Source organism: Dromiciops gliroides, chromosome 1 (assembly GCF_019393635.1).
Source record: "Dromiciops gliroides isolate mDroGli1 chromosome 1, mDroGli1.pri, whole genome shotgun sequence".
Taxonomy (NCBI): Eukaryota; Metazoa; Chordata; class Mammalia; order Microbiotheria; family Microbiotheriidae; genus Dromiciops; species Dromiciops gliroides.
In genome coordinates, this window is record NC_057861.1 from 488621885 (window position 1) to 488636878 (window position 14994).

At 38.2% G+C, this 14994-nt stretch overlaps 1 protein-coding gene across 1 annotated transcript in view; it reads right to left on the bottom strand.

Moving 5' to 3' along the window:
• Positions 1 to 14994, bottom strand: part of MELK (maternal embryonic leucine zipper kinase) — a 76897-nt gene that overhangs the window by 41292 nt on the left and 20611 nt on the right. The window contains exons 4-6 of the mRNA XM_043976626.1: positions 13490 to 13558; positions 4075 to 4167; positions 2151 to 2249 (exon numbers count right to left, since the gene is read on the bottom strand). Coding sequence (XP_043832561.1) covers positions 2151 to 2249; positions 4075 to 4167; positions 13490 to 13558 — 261 coding nt within the window. The remainder of the gene's footprint in view (positions 1 to 2150; positions 2250 to 4074; positions 4168 to 13489; positions 13559 to 14994) is intronic.

Consider the following 14994-nt stretch of genomic DNA (forward strand, 5'->3'; position numbering starts at 1 on the left):
TACCCCTCACCAACTCATCTTATTGTTGTTTGTGATTTTTAAAAAACTCAATTAATCCCACTATGCATTTCTGTACCTTTGCAAATGCTGGCCACATCCACAAAAAATGTGCTTTTTTAACCTCAACTGAACCTTTATTGAAGACAATCCTTTTATACCTCCCTAAATGATACTCTCTTACTCCCCCAAAAGACTTCTTGAAACCTCTATTGCCTCAAATTTCCCAAAACACTCCTCCTTCACCCTCTAAACTGAGGATTTTCCCATACTTTACGCAATAAAGAAGACAAAAGAGCTCAGAAAACAGCTTAACTACTAAACACTTAGACCCCCTGGTTAAACAGAAAGATCTGAGAATTGGAAACATCCAATTAGAATATAAAATTATCTTAATCTCTTATAAAGGATAGTGAAAGATTATAAACAGTATCACCTCACAAGAAGAAATAGAGGTAAAGATAAGTTTTCAGAAAGTCTGGCAAGATTATCAGTTAAATTCATTCCAAACTCATCCAGGAGAGTGGCCCAAGTACAAAATCCTAATCCAAGAACTGAAACTGAAAATTTGAAAAAAAGAATAAAACAATGAAAAAATGAGTCAAGAGAAGTCTAAGAGACAAACACAGAAAAGATTAAACTGACAACAACTATGAGAGTCTCAGAAGAAAAAAAAAAGTTGGACATAAGAACAACAAGAGTTGCTTGATGATACTAATCAAAATACAAAAACTAAAATGGCAAATGAGATCAGAGTTTCAGGTGAAAAATTGAAAGAACAAATGTCTTAGAATAGAAAGTGGGAAAATCTTATACAAGAGAACTCCCTGAACAATAGGAGAGTAAACAGAGAGCAATAACTCCATGAGACAAAAAAATATCGGAACATAATCAAAAGATTGAAAAAATTTCTTACATGAAATACCCACTATAAAAACAACTTACCACAAAAAAAGTCAAGGAAAGAACATTTAAGAATCACCTGACTCCCACAGACACGACCAAACAAAAAACCTAGACAATAAAAAAGTAACAAAAGAAAACTGACCAGGTTTAGAATCAGAGACCAAAGTGAAACCAGAATCAACAAATGACCTCTTGAAAAACACTCCAAAATGAAAACACTGAGGAATGTCACAGCTAAAACCCAAAACTAACAAGCTGTTTCTATGAAACATATATGGTCCTAATACCTAAAACAGGAAGAGCTAAAGCACAGAAATAAAGCTATAGAGCAATTAATCCTTAATAAATATCAAAAATATTGAATTAAATATTAGCAAATAAGGTATAGATTAAAAAAGAATATACACTATGGCCAGGTTTGATTTGTACCATGAATGCGAGGTTGGTTAATATTAGGAGAACTACAAACATAATACACAATATTAATCCCCAAACAATAAAAATCAAAAGATACAGAAAAGCCCTTTGACAAGATATAATTCAGCTTCATGTTAAAAATAACTAAAAGCATAAGAAGTGATCCATTTTTAATACAATAAATAATATCCATAAAAAAACAAAGAGGTAGAAATGCTAGAGATGTTTCTATCTAAATCAAGGTTAAAAGAAGTATGTTTATTGTCATTATTATTCTAAAAATGCTAGCTATAGCAACAAAAAAAAGAAAAAATTGAGGAAGTATTGGTAAAGAGGAAGCAAAATGATCAATTTTTGCAGATGATGAGATGGTGATAGAAAAAATAAAAGATCCATATAAATATATGTTTAAACTAGTGAAAGAGAAATGGAGAGGTGCAGGACAAGTGGCATAATGGCTACTATTAAAATGGCATATGACTGAAAAAGAGAGATAAGCCAGTATGCATGGAAAGGAAGGGATAACTGATGGAAAGTCTGTATAATCCTTTGGTATATGTACAGCAACAAGAGAGCTTAAGGAAGGTCCCTAACATGCTGGTGGAATGTGTACTGAAAATTTATGGAAGGACATGTACAAGAGTCACAGAGGATAAGAAGGCATACATGGATTACATTTGCTCCATTGGGGCATACCCACATGGATGTGACCACAGATCTCTCCAAGTACACACAATCTACCAGATAAACCACTTTCCACTTGTGCTCAATGTTAAACCATTGCCTAAAATGCAAAATATTCATTTTAAATTTCACCATACAATACTTACAGTGATCTTCTTGTATAAAGCCATGACATTATCATCATCAAATGGCAGAAATCCACACAGTAGTGCATATAAGAGAATTCCCATGCTCCAAACATCTGCCTAAGGGAGAAAATACCCAAATTGCATAAAAGACAAATTTTAGGCTAATAATAAATCTTCTTATGTACTATTAAGTAATTTCCTATTCACTGGACTGTTTGGATAATGAAAAGAATAAAGGAGCTAGGACTATAAATTTCAAGCAAATTCCAAAGTCTTATAGGCTTCAAACGACATAAAGTCTCCATTCTGTCAAAAAGTCAAACAGGGCTTAAATATGTACTACTGTTAATTTGAGATGATCCTAGTAATTATAGGACCAGTTTCAAATTAACACCCGGGGAGATACTATAACAAATCATTAGCAATCATCTACAAGCCATTTTCTTTTTCAGCAAAAGCAGCAATTAGGCAGTCTAGACTTAGAGCTGGAAGGGAAATGTGAGACCATTATACCGAATCTCTCATTTTTCAAATGAGGAAACTGAGACCTTACGATTCTAAGAGTCAGATTTTTAAACAATGTTAAATTCAGGAAATATGATCTGAAAGCAAAAGAAAAACTGAAAAAAGCATTTATTAAGTACTTACCACCCGTCAAGTACTAGGGATACAAATATAAGCAAGCAAACTAATCACTGCCCTCAAGGAGTTTACAATCTAACAGGGGGAAACAATACATATAGGTGGGTGGTATCCAAGGAGTGTTTTGGACAAAAATGTTATAGGGAAAGGTGACTGCAGACATAGAATAATTGATTAACTCAGCCAAAGGATAGTCTTTAAATCCATACAGTATAAAAATGTCTAAAGGTTCACATAAAGGTCTTTAAAAAACAATTTAGCTCTAAGTATGTTATTTTTTTATTGTATAAATTCAAAAAAAGCAAACATATAAAAGTAAACTTAGTAGTCTAGTGGGGGATAAACACAAAGATCACTGCCACTGGGATAAGGATTAACCATTGATAAAAACTGTTGGGAAACCTGGACAACAGTCTGCAAAAATTGGGTTTAGACCAATACCCCACACCTTATTCCAAGGTGAGCTCCAAAAGAACATATAACCTAGATATGAAAGGTCATATACAAATAATTAGAGGGGCAGCTAGGTGGCGCAGTGGATACAGCACCGGCCCTGGAGTCAGGAGTACCTGAGTTCAAATCCAACCTCAGACATTTGACACTTACTAGCTGTGTGACCCTGGGCAAGTCACTTAACCCCAATTGCCTTACCAAAAAAACAAAAAACAAAACATAACAAAAAAGCAAATAATTAGAGAAAAAGGAATTAATTACCTTCAGATCTATGAATGACAATTTAACATCCATTTTATAAAGTGCTTACTATGTACAAGTCAATGTGCCTTTAGACACTAAGGACACAAAAAAACAAACCAGTCCTTGGCCATTACACTTTACAGGAAGAGCTTCTATTACTAGCTCCTGTCCTTTATAATAGGCCAACTTGTAAAACATCTACAACATCATATTTGTCCTGAACTTTCAAAGTATTCTCTCCCCATCTCCTTCCCATGTTAAAAAAAAAAAAAGACAACAACGAAGCTGGTTTCTTCATATACAAGAAGGACAATAACCCCAGTGTCATTACAATGCACATTTTGAACTTTCCTCCCTGTGGTGGTAATGATCTGTTTACATACTCTTGGCCAGTCTTCCTTGGTAAATGCTTAATGGCAGCCATTTATAAAATAGATGGCAAAGCAGTGGCCATAGAACAGTCTTTCTCTGTGCTCTGAGCTAAGTGGCTCACAGAGGGCCTGTATCGCCTCAGCATCCTGCTGTAACCAGTTTAGCTAACCCAGCCCAGAACAGTGCATTAACCATTCATACAAAAACAACTACAAGAAGAATACACAGATACCTCTGATCCGATATAGGATTTGCCTTGAATTAGTTCAGGGGCTGCATAAGCTGGGCTCCCACAACACGTCTGTAGATGGTAATCCTTGTTACCCTGCAGAAGAGACAGAATACTGAATATAAAGGACTCAACAGCCAGCAGATATTAAAACACACTGCAAACTAGGGGGCATAAAAAAAAAAAAAAAGGTCAGGCTTCTACTTCACAAGTGCATCCTAACTGGACAGGTTCCTCTTGGTCCCGTGACTAAGAAGAATCACAGAAATTATGCTCTTTTGGCACACTCAGAGTTAAAGTGGTTCTTCTTAGCATATAAAGGGAGGGGCACAGAGTTAAAGTAACTTTCTGGGGTCTCAATAAACAGAAACCTCACTGCTTCAAAAAGCCCTACAACCTCAGGCTAGCAGTAGACTAGAAACCAGGGACATCTGACCTCTTCTCTGCCACTAATTGTGTATAATTGTGTATACTTGGACAAACCATCGGCCTCAGCCTCAGTTCCTTAATCTGTAAAATGAGAAGATTGCATGACATCAGAGGTGTCAAACACAAGCCATCCCGAGTGCCTCCTAAGCTGGATTAAAATGTAAATGGGAAATATTTAACAAAACAAGTAATATGATAAAACACAGAGAATCTTACATTTTAAAACTAAGTCAGGGCAGCTAGGTGGCGCAGGGGATAGAGCACCGGCCCTGGATTCAGGAGTACCTGAGTTCAAATCCGGCCTCAGACACTTAACACACACTTACTAGCTGTGTGACCCTGGGCAAGTCACTTAACCCCAATTGCCTCACTAAAAAAAAAAAAAAAAAACTAAGTCAACGTGGACATCATTATGTACACTTCAGTAGCCCCTGTTTCTATTTGAGTTAGACGCCACTGCACTACCTAATCTCTGGGGTTCTTTCCCAGTCTAAAAGTCTGATGGCAAGCTACCAAAATGAGCAACAGGACCAGCAAGCAGGTGGCAAAGGCCCAAGGGTGCTGAGGCCTAGAGGGAGCCACAGGGAAGGTTATCACAGAATAACCTCACACATTCACTACACAATTGCTCCTGCTATGGAAGCAACACATCCTCAGGGACACTTTGCAGGAGCTAGAAGCAAGAGACCAAGAGATGAATGATCCTGGCAATAAAAAAGGCAAGGTAAAACAAAAATAAATCAGTCTACAGTATATGAAACAATTGTTAAAACAGACTACAAACTCTATGAGTAGCTTTTTTCTCCTCATCTTTTCTTTACTTCTCCTTTACTCTCTCTTCTCCTTTTATCCTTGTGTCTACTATCTATCTACCTGTGACATCAGCAGACAATGCTTAACCCCCATCAGTGTGCCCAGGCCTAACCAGTTTTCTGACCACTATTCTAAATCATCTGGTTTTCATTTACATATTGGACCCTTTTGTCCACTCCAAATTAAAGCAAGCTTACAGATAGTTCTCTGCTGATAAGGTCCAAAACCCTTCTCTATTTAAGTTGAAGGAACTTTTTTTGCTCATAAGATGTCTTATTTACAACTCAGTGTTTTGGGTTGGGTCTTTTGTTTGGCTTTTTTTTTGGGGGGGGGGGTGGCTGGACCAAACTCGGATCAATACTTCCATTCAAATACATTTCCTATATTCACTGTGGCCTTCCTCAGTGACATTCACCTGGGCTCCAATCCCTAAAATACAGGCAGTGAAAAGTGAGAAGACATCCATTCAAGACCATCAACATACAAGAAAAACAAGGTTAATAAGTGCTTTGGCCATTCCACATTCAGGCCACTTCTACAGTAGCAATGACCAAGTTATCTATATTAAAAAGGTAGAAGGGCTACAAAAAGCAAACATCTGGAAGCTTATGATCTCAGACACATACTTAGGCATCCTAAAAGTTCAGATAACCCAGGAATGCAGGAACATTAATGTTAAACCATCCAAGGGATGGTTGTGGCTCATTATTTAAAATCAAATATAACAATTTTTTAAATGAACACACATTGTGCTACAAATAGTCTTAGGTGAGTATATACATAATACACCAAAGTCTTGCACAGATATGCTTACTTCATAAGCCACTGCCAAGGTGAAACAAGAAAAACTTTAAATACTTTTGAATACTAAGAATTTCAGTCTTATCTGACAGTAAGACTAGACTTAAGTAACTAGAAGCAAGAAGTCAATTTTAATCATCATTAAATTTTAATACTGTTTAAGATGATGAGCAACACTCATTACCAGCAGCTTGGCCACACCAACCCATGAAATCCTTAGAAACGTTAACAGATCCATGATCTCAAACACAGAGACTAAATAAAATACACCCACACCTTCTCATTCTGTGCAATTCTTGCCCATTTCCTTCTCTACCTCATTCTCAACAGGCTCTACCCATCTAGATTTCATAACTTCCTCTAGATGTCATAATGGTATGTGGGTTGATTATGTAGTGTAGCACCAGGGCTCTCCATCTCTTAATTCTTGCTATTGCTTTATAGCCAGCTCACCTCCTGTAAATTATATGTTTACTACATGACATCTTTCATGTCACATTTTGCAGTCACTCTGCATGCTAATAGACAATAAAATAATATTTGTTCAATTGAATCACTGAAAATAAACTACAGCCTCCCTACAATGGGTCTCTACTGCCCTTTCAGTCATCTGTGATGGCACTGCATACATGATTTGTGAACGTGACTCCAGCAAAAACACTGGTAGTAAAAAGGCTTTTCAGCCTAAAATAACATGCCAGATCCTGAACTCCAACAGCATTGCATTCAAGAACCCAAGTCACTTCCAGACCACATGGAGGCATGCAAATACAAGTGTAAAATGGCCCTAAGGCATATGCAGTTCCATTTCACTCCCAAGATGAAGGGTGTCAGAGAATTCTAAGATTTGTACAATTTCTACAAGCATTACTTTAAATTTTAAAATTGTATCTGGGGGCCGCTAGGTGGCACAGTGGATAAAGTACTGGCCTTGGATTCAGGAGGACCTGAGTTCAAATCCAACCTCAGACACTTGACACTTTACTAGCTGTGTGACCCTGGGCAAGTCACTTAACCCTCACTGCCCCACCAAGAAAAAAATAATTTGTCTGGCAACTAGCAAGTTGCTATACTTCTAAAGAGAGTATTCTACATTTATACTGACATATTAAGCCAGACTCACTGAAGCAGCAAGGCATCCTGGGGAGAGACAGTTATCTGCATGCATTAGACAAGTCCAGTCACCACCATCTTCCCTCAGACCTTCATGGCCCAGTACCCTGAACCCTTAGGAATGATAAAGCCTCCAGCCCAGGGCCCACAGCCACCATCCCGGGAAGCAGCCCCTCTGAAAAAGCAGCATGGCCAGCGTTCCTGTGAGGCTACAACCATGGCTACTGAAGACCCAGGAAAGAAAGTTATCACGAAAGTTCTTGCACTGACAAATGGTTCGATATCAGACACTTATGATTTTAAATGACGTGAAATCAGTGGCATTACCATCTACTTTGCTGCTGCCCCTTGAGCATCTTGGGACCTTTCCCACCGACTTGTAATTGAAACCCTCCATTTGTGGATGGATTTGAGCTCCTTGAGAAATGAGACTGTTTTACTTTTCTATTTGTATCTCTAGTGCTTAACAAAGTGCTTTACATATAAAAATGCTTAATAAATGTTTCATTCCTTCAAATAAAATAGACAATGAAGTTGCAGCAAAATGTAAGAAAATCTCATAGGTTGGTTCTTTTTGAAGATGAAAATAAAGGAGCTGATTTCATTATATGCCCAAAGGCAACAAGAAACATTATTTTATGAGACCCTGGGTCTTCTTATCTTATACTATTTGTGACCAAAGCAAGCGGAAAGACCACTATGGTCTTTGTCAATGTCTATTGTAAAGTATAAAGTGGCAAGATTCTACCAAAGAACCTGGGAAGATGTGGGGAAAAACATTGGCTTTAGAATGAGAGAACTTGGGGGCAGCTAGGTGGCGCAGTGGATAAAGCACTGGCCCTGGATTCAGGAGTACCTGAGTTCAAATCCGGCCTCAGACACTTGACACTTACTAGCTGTGTGACCCTGGGCAAGTCACTTAACCCCCGTTGTCCCGCCAAAAAAAAAAAAAAAAAGAATGAGAGAACTTAGGTTCATATTTTGCATCAGACATTTTTTACCTGTGTGACCTTAGGCAGATCACTTACCCTCCCTATGCTTCAGTTTCCTCATCTGTAAAATGAGAGCATGGGACTAGATATCCTCAGATGTCTCTTCTATCTCAAGATCTATGATCCTGTGAAACTGGTCAACATAAACCTTGGTATTTGATAGACACAGGGTAGGAGACTGAAAAAAGAGATTGGAAAAAATCTGAGGAAAGAGAATAAAGTCATATACATTACTCAGAAACTTCATGCCTAAATATTGTGAATCTTTTCTTTAAGAAGACAGTTGGAGGGGCAGCTAGGTGGCTCAGTGGATAGAGCACAGTCCCTGGATTAAGGAGGACCTGAGTTCAAATCTGGCCTCAGACACTTGCCACTTACTAGCTGTGTAACCCCAATTGCCTCACCAAAAAAAAAAGAAGAGTTGGAAAGCATTCACCATGAAAAAGGAAATGAACTAAATACTGATCGGAAACTATTAAGTGCTTGGGAAATGGGTCATTATCAGCTGTTTGTATCCAAACAGGTCATTAACAGATTAGTTATCAAAGGTCAAAATTCTCCCCACCAAATTAGGAAGATAAAGATGAGAAAATATTGTGTATGATAACAATATTTCTAAATTGACCTATTTTTGTTTGGTTTTGGGGTTTTTTTGGTGAGGCAAATGGGGTTAAGTGACTTACCCAGGGTCACACAGCTAATAAGTGTTGTGTCTGAGGCCAAATTTGAACTCAGGTCCTCCTGAATCCAGGGCCAGTGCCCTATCCACTGCGCCACCTAGTTGCCCCCTAAATTGACCTATTTAAACTAGACACTGACCCTGATTATCATCATTATTTAGAGACCCTACCAATCTGAAACAAGCATCATGATTTGATGACCAAAAGTATCCAGAAACCACCTCAGCCAGCAAACACCATCTCTTTAGCAAGTGAAGAAACGTGAGGGTCAAAGGCTATACTGTTTAAAATATAAGATGATTTGCAGAGCATGACAGAAAATGGCAGAAGTATATGGTCAGTATTGCCTCATAAAACAAGATCTAATAGAGAAGGAAACAACCCCGCAGAAAACTTATACGATGAGCTCTACCCGAGCTAGATTTGCCACAGGAATATTTACAGACAAAACCGGTGGTGAAATGCGCTAGACTGCCCATTGTTTCTATAGCAAAAGATCTTCATAATCAGTGATGGCGTAACCACACTATTTGGACTCAAAACATCTCAGTAGCTAGCATGCTATATGAAGAGATAGCAACAGCACTTAAGATGACAAAGGAAAGAACAACTGAGCTTGACTACAAAGGAAAACCACCCTGGAGCTGCGGCAAGTTTAAAGACACTCAGATCCTGACTTCACTTTTCCAGGTTCTCAAGACTCCAAAGGAATAAACAAAAATTATGCAAGGTCATGTGGCAGAGTGTGCCAGATTTGGAGTCATGATATCTGGGGTTTGAATCCTGTTTCTCTTACTTACTATGTGACCTTGAGCAAGTCATTTATTTCTGGGCCTCAGTTCTTTATTGATAAAAATAAGCAACTGGACTAATAACCTCCAATATCCTTTCCAGTTCTACATCCATGATCCTATGTATTCAAGGAGAAAAGAAAAGGACCCCTAATCTTCCTGCCACGCTGTCTTCCTCCAGCCCTGGGCACCCGCCATTATCTCTCCCTGCCCACTGCCATGCCCGGGCACCATACGAAGCTGACCCCAGACACCTGACCATGCCCTATCTTTCTCATGAGGGATGCTGCTGCAGCTGCCTCCAATTGAGACTGCACACCCCTGCCCCAAAACCACATTGACTAGTGGGAGCTCCCATCTACTCAGCCCCAGCAAACCAAGTAGGCCACCTTCTTCCTTCCCACCTCTTGCTCTAGGAATCAATACCACTGATGCTTTGGGAAGAAGCTCATCTTTCAACTGCTTTATGGCTTTACTCACCAGCACTGACTTTATCCATCTCTGGCCACTACTCAACCTAATTAGAAACCTAAGTTCCTTGAGAACCACCTCTCTTTTGTATTTGTATTATCAGCCCTGAGCTCAGTGCTAAACATGCAATAAGCAGCTTTCTTCATTCATTCAATCAAGAAAAATATCTGCAACTACTCTGTTCAATACAATGATCCATGACAGTTCCAAAGGACTCATGATGGAAAATTCTATCCATCTCCAGACAGAGAACTGATGGACTCTGAGTACAGATTGCAGCATTTTTTCCACTTCGTTTTCCTTGCCTTTTGGGGGGGCAACATGGCTAATACAGAAATATGTTTTACATGACTTCACGTGTATAATGGGTATCATATTGTTTGCCTTCTCAGTGTATGGAAGAGCTGGAGGGAGAAAAAGTGGACACAAGGGGCTGATGATGAGTGAGATGAGCAGAACCAGAAGAACATTGTACACAGTATCATCAACATTGAGTGTTGATCTACTGTGATGGACTATATTCTTCTCACCAATGCAATGGTACAGAAGAGTTCCAGGGAACTCATGATAGAAGAGGATCTCCAAATCCAAGGAGAAAAAAAAAAAAAAGAACTGTGGAGTATAGATGCTGAATGAACCATACTATTTCTTTTGTTTTTGGTGCTGTTGTTTTTTCTATTTTGAGGTTTTTCATCATTGCTCTGATTTTTCTCTTATAACATGACTAATGCAGAAATAGGATTAATGTTATTATGTGTGTGTGTGTGTGTGTGTGTGTGTGTGTGTGTGTGTGTGTGTGTGTGTATAAAACCTATATCAGATTGCCTGCTGTCTAGGGGATGGGGGAGGGAGGGAGAAAAAATCTGAAATTGGAAAGCTTGTATAAACAAAAGTTGAGAACTATCTTTACATGTAACAGGAAAAAAATAAAATACTTTATTAATTAAAAAAAAAATTTTTTTAAAGTGGACACAAGGAAAAAATGAAAGATGAAAGTTTTAAAAATCAGCAACTACCAACTCTTTCTCACAGTCACATTTCTCATCTTTATAAACCTTTATGAGAATGGGCTATGCAATCATGAAGGGCATTCTCGATGAAAACATGGGAAAACTCTGAAAGAGCAGGATTTTAAAGACAAATTTTTATAATAGATTCTATTTTCATAGTCACATGAGAGGTAGAGAGAACGTAAGATCCAATTGTGTTACTGACTATTAAAAAAGCATTTGAGGGGGCAGGTAGGTGGCGCAGTGGATAGAGCGCCGGCCCTGGAGTCAGGAGTACCTGAGTTCAAATCCGGCCTCAGACACTTAATACTTACTAGCTGTGTGACCCTGGGCAAGTCACTTAATCCCAATTGCCTCACTAAAAAACAAAAAACAATCAATCAAACAAACAAAAAGCATTTGACTCAGTATAGCAGAAGGTTCTCCTCCAACAAAGTGTCTCCCATGCATAGATCAAAAAGATTCTTTCATAGATGAAACCACAGAAATTATTCAACTATCCTTTCATTATCAGTGTAAAAAGTCATAAAAAATAATCAATAAAGTGAGCGGTGGAATGCTACAATGTCTCTTCAATGAGATCCACAGCCACTCAGAAGAAAACAGCCTAGCAATCCCCATGGAAAAAAACAAGCAAATAAAGAATGAAAATTGCACAGATTATGCCACATCAAAGGCAGTAACACTAACCTAGTTCATTAGTAGTATATTTTAGATATGCCCTATATTAGACATGTTCATCTGGACAGTGACTTGAGCCCATATTTAAATTGGAAAAGAAGAAGCAATTTTGCTTTGGAGAAATTATGTAGAGCTTTCAAGAATCCCAAACTGCTCCCTGAAACAAAAACTCATCTTTTTAATACCAATTTTACCCTGGTGAATAACTGTGAATCACAGAGCAGCTCAACTTCCAATCAGAATTGTAGGTGATACAAAGAGCAATGGCAAAAAACAAATGGATAGTGTAAGCCTATAACATATTATACCTAACAACACAGATACAGGAAATGGTGTAGATAGAAGACAACATCCAGGTTCTAGTGAGCTCATGTCAGAAGAAAAGGATAACATGAAAATAGAGAGCCTGAACTTTGGCATTTATGATACATTAAAGGATTTAGAAGAAGGTCTCAAGTTAGGTGATTGGGGGAAGGAGTCTTATGTGGAGGATCACAGGAAAGACTCGGACTAGAATTCACAGGACAAAAAGACAGGGCACAGTTGTGATATGAACTTGTGGAAAGAACACCTCACTCACAAACAGATCATGGATCCATCAAAGGATATTTAATTTCTTTGAAAGCTGATTACACTAAGATCATAGCTGTTAAAAATTTTCCTCTCGGGCAGCTAGGTGGCGCAGTGGACAGAGCACCACCCTGGAGTCAGGAGGACCTGAGTTCAAATCCGACCACAGACACTTAACACTAGCTGTGTGACTTGCCCAGTCACTTAACCCCAATTGCCTTAACAACAACAACAGCAAAATTTCTCTCTCCAGCTGAAAATAGTAAATTTAGACTTCTTTTTTTAAAGATTTAATGAGTCAAAGGTGGTCAATCAAAACAAGGTAGGAACAGATTCAAAGTAGCATATAAATCTTAAGTACAAAGAGAAGCACAGAGTGAAGTGAACAGAACCAGGAAAACATTGTACACTGTAACAGCAACACTGTGCAGTGATCAACTGTGATAGACTTGGCTCTTCTCAGCAATACAATGCTCCAAGACAATTCCAAGACTCACGATGGAAAATGCTCTCCACATCCAGAAAAGGGACTGATGGGGTATAAATGCTGATTAAGGCATACTATTTTCACTTTTGTTTTTTTGTTTTTTCTTTTTTGTGGTTTTTCTTTTTTATTCTGATTCTTCTTTCACAACATGACTAATGTGGAAGTTTTTTTTAACATGATTGTAAATATATAGCCTATATCGGATTGCTTGCTATCTTGGGGAAGGAGAAGGGAAGGGAAGGAGGGAGAAAAATTTGAAATTCAAAATCTTATACAAATGAACATCGAAAACTATCTTTACATGTAATTGGGGGAAATGCTATTGTTTAAAAAAAAAAAGCTTACAGTGGAATGAATGAGTTTTGTAAAGTATCCCTTTGATCATTTGATGATTATAGTATTGAAAATGGAAAATGTTAATTAAGAAAAAAAGCAGCACAATTTTTAAAAAGTCCCTTTCAATCGTCTCTCCTCTAACTCCAAAATTCAGTAATTATATGGAATGCTATCCATTAAACAACTTAACACTGAAAAATAAAAAAGTGCTTACAAGTAAAATAAGTTCATTCATCATACATACTTTGGGCTTTGCACAAAGACCGAAGTCAATCAACTTCAATTGATGGTATTCATCAATCAGCAAGTTTTCCTGAAGGAAAAGAAAAAAGATCTCTAATAATTAAGTTTCCCTGATGGAAGTACATTAACATTATAATTTTCTTCTTTATTAGTTATGTCTAAAAGCAACAAATTTTTCAAGAAGTTAATTCTGGGGCAGGGGGTGACCTTAATGGTATTAACTATTAAGGGAATGAGACTTGTAGACAAATTGGGAGAGAACTTGAGAATTTGGACTAGAAAAAAGAATCCCATGAAGGCCTGGTCAAGGACTGGGCTTCTAGGATTACCCCTACCTCACTCCAACTTAGCCCCAAGAAAGGGAGGCTAGACATCAAAGGAAAGAGACTAATTAAAGGGTGAAAAGTCAACATTCATCCAAACCACTAAGGTCTTATACCTTCTACCCAAGCCTCAAATCCACCCAGAGGGTATGAGTGTATCCAACAATGCTGCTCCAGTCAATGAGAGCACTGCCACCTTCATTGAAGATTAAATCTGCCAGGGTTGGAGCTGTAGAATCCATCCCCTGGAACAGGAATTCTTAAATTCTTAACATGGGCTCTGTGCACTATTTTTTAAAAAAATATTTTGATAAGTGTATTTCATTATAATTGATTTCTTTTATAGCCCCATATATTTTATTTTATGCACTTAAAAACATTATTCTGACTTTTTATCACCCAGAAAAGGTTAAAATCTCCTATTTTAGAAGGGGGCCTAGGTATGCCTCGCACCCACCCAACCTAGATTATGTTTCTAATGTGTGCTTTTATGACATCCTGAATATCCTCACCTTGAAATGCATCTTAGCTGTACAAGACTGAGCAAAGAAAGGGGCCAAGTTCTGGCAGAGCTTTGGGGGTCCAGTGAAGGGAAGATAAGGCCCTTGGAAGGGGGTCTTTAAGAACCAAGTGAAATAGTTAAAATGTGGGCAAAAAAAGTAGTCTAAAGTTAGTGAGGAATACAGCCAAAGTGAAGGGAATTCAAACTATGAGTAAAGATTGCCTCTTTTATTAAGTTCTCAACCAACTCTGTTCCTTCCAATCAAGTGCCTTCATTTTGCTTCTTAACTTTGTTTCACCCTGAATATATTACATTTCTACTCCTTTCCTTCTTGTATCTTTTATTAGGTTCCTTAAGTGTATTTGACATAGTGTTTGGGTCTATTGCTCATGTTCATCTCTGCCCTCTGTGCATTTAAACAAGTTACTCCCCATCCCTACAATGTACTTCTTCATCTCTTCCTCTTGGGATCTTCTTTAGAGGCTCAGGTACCACCTCCTCTGAAATCTTCCCTCATCTCCTCAATGGAGCCCTTCCTCCTGCTTACATTTACTTTATTAAGCAGAACAGAAGCTCCTTGAGGTCAGGGATTAGTTTTCACTTTGTCTGTGTCCCCAGGGCATCACACTGTACCTTCCATGGGAGGAAATTAAGGTTAATTGAAATGAATTCTGCCTGTCC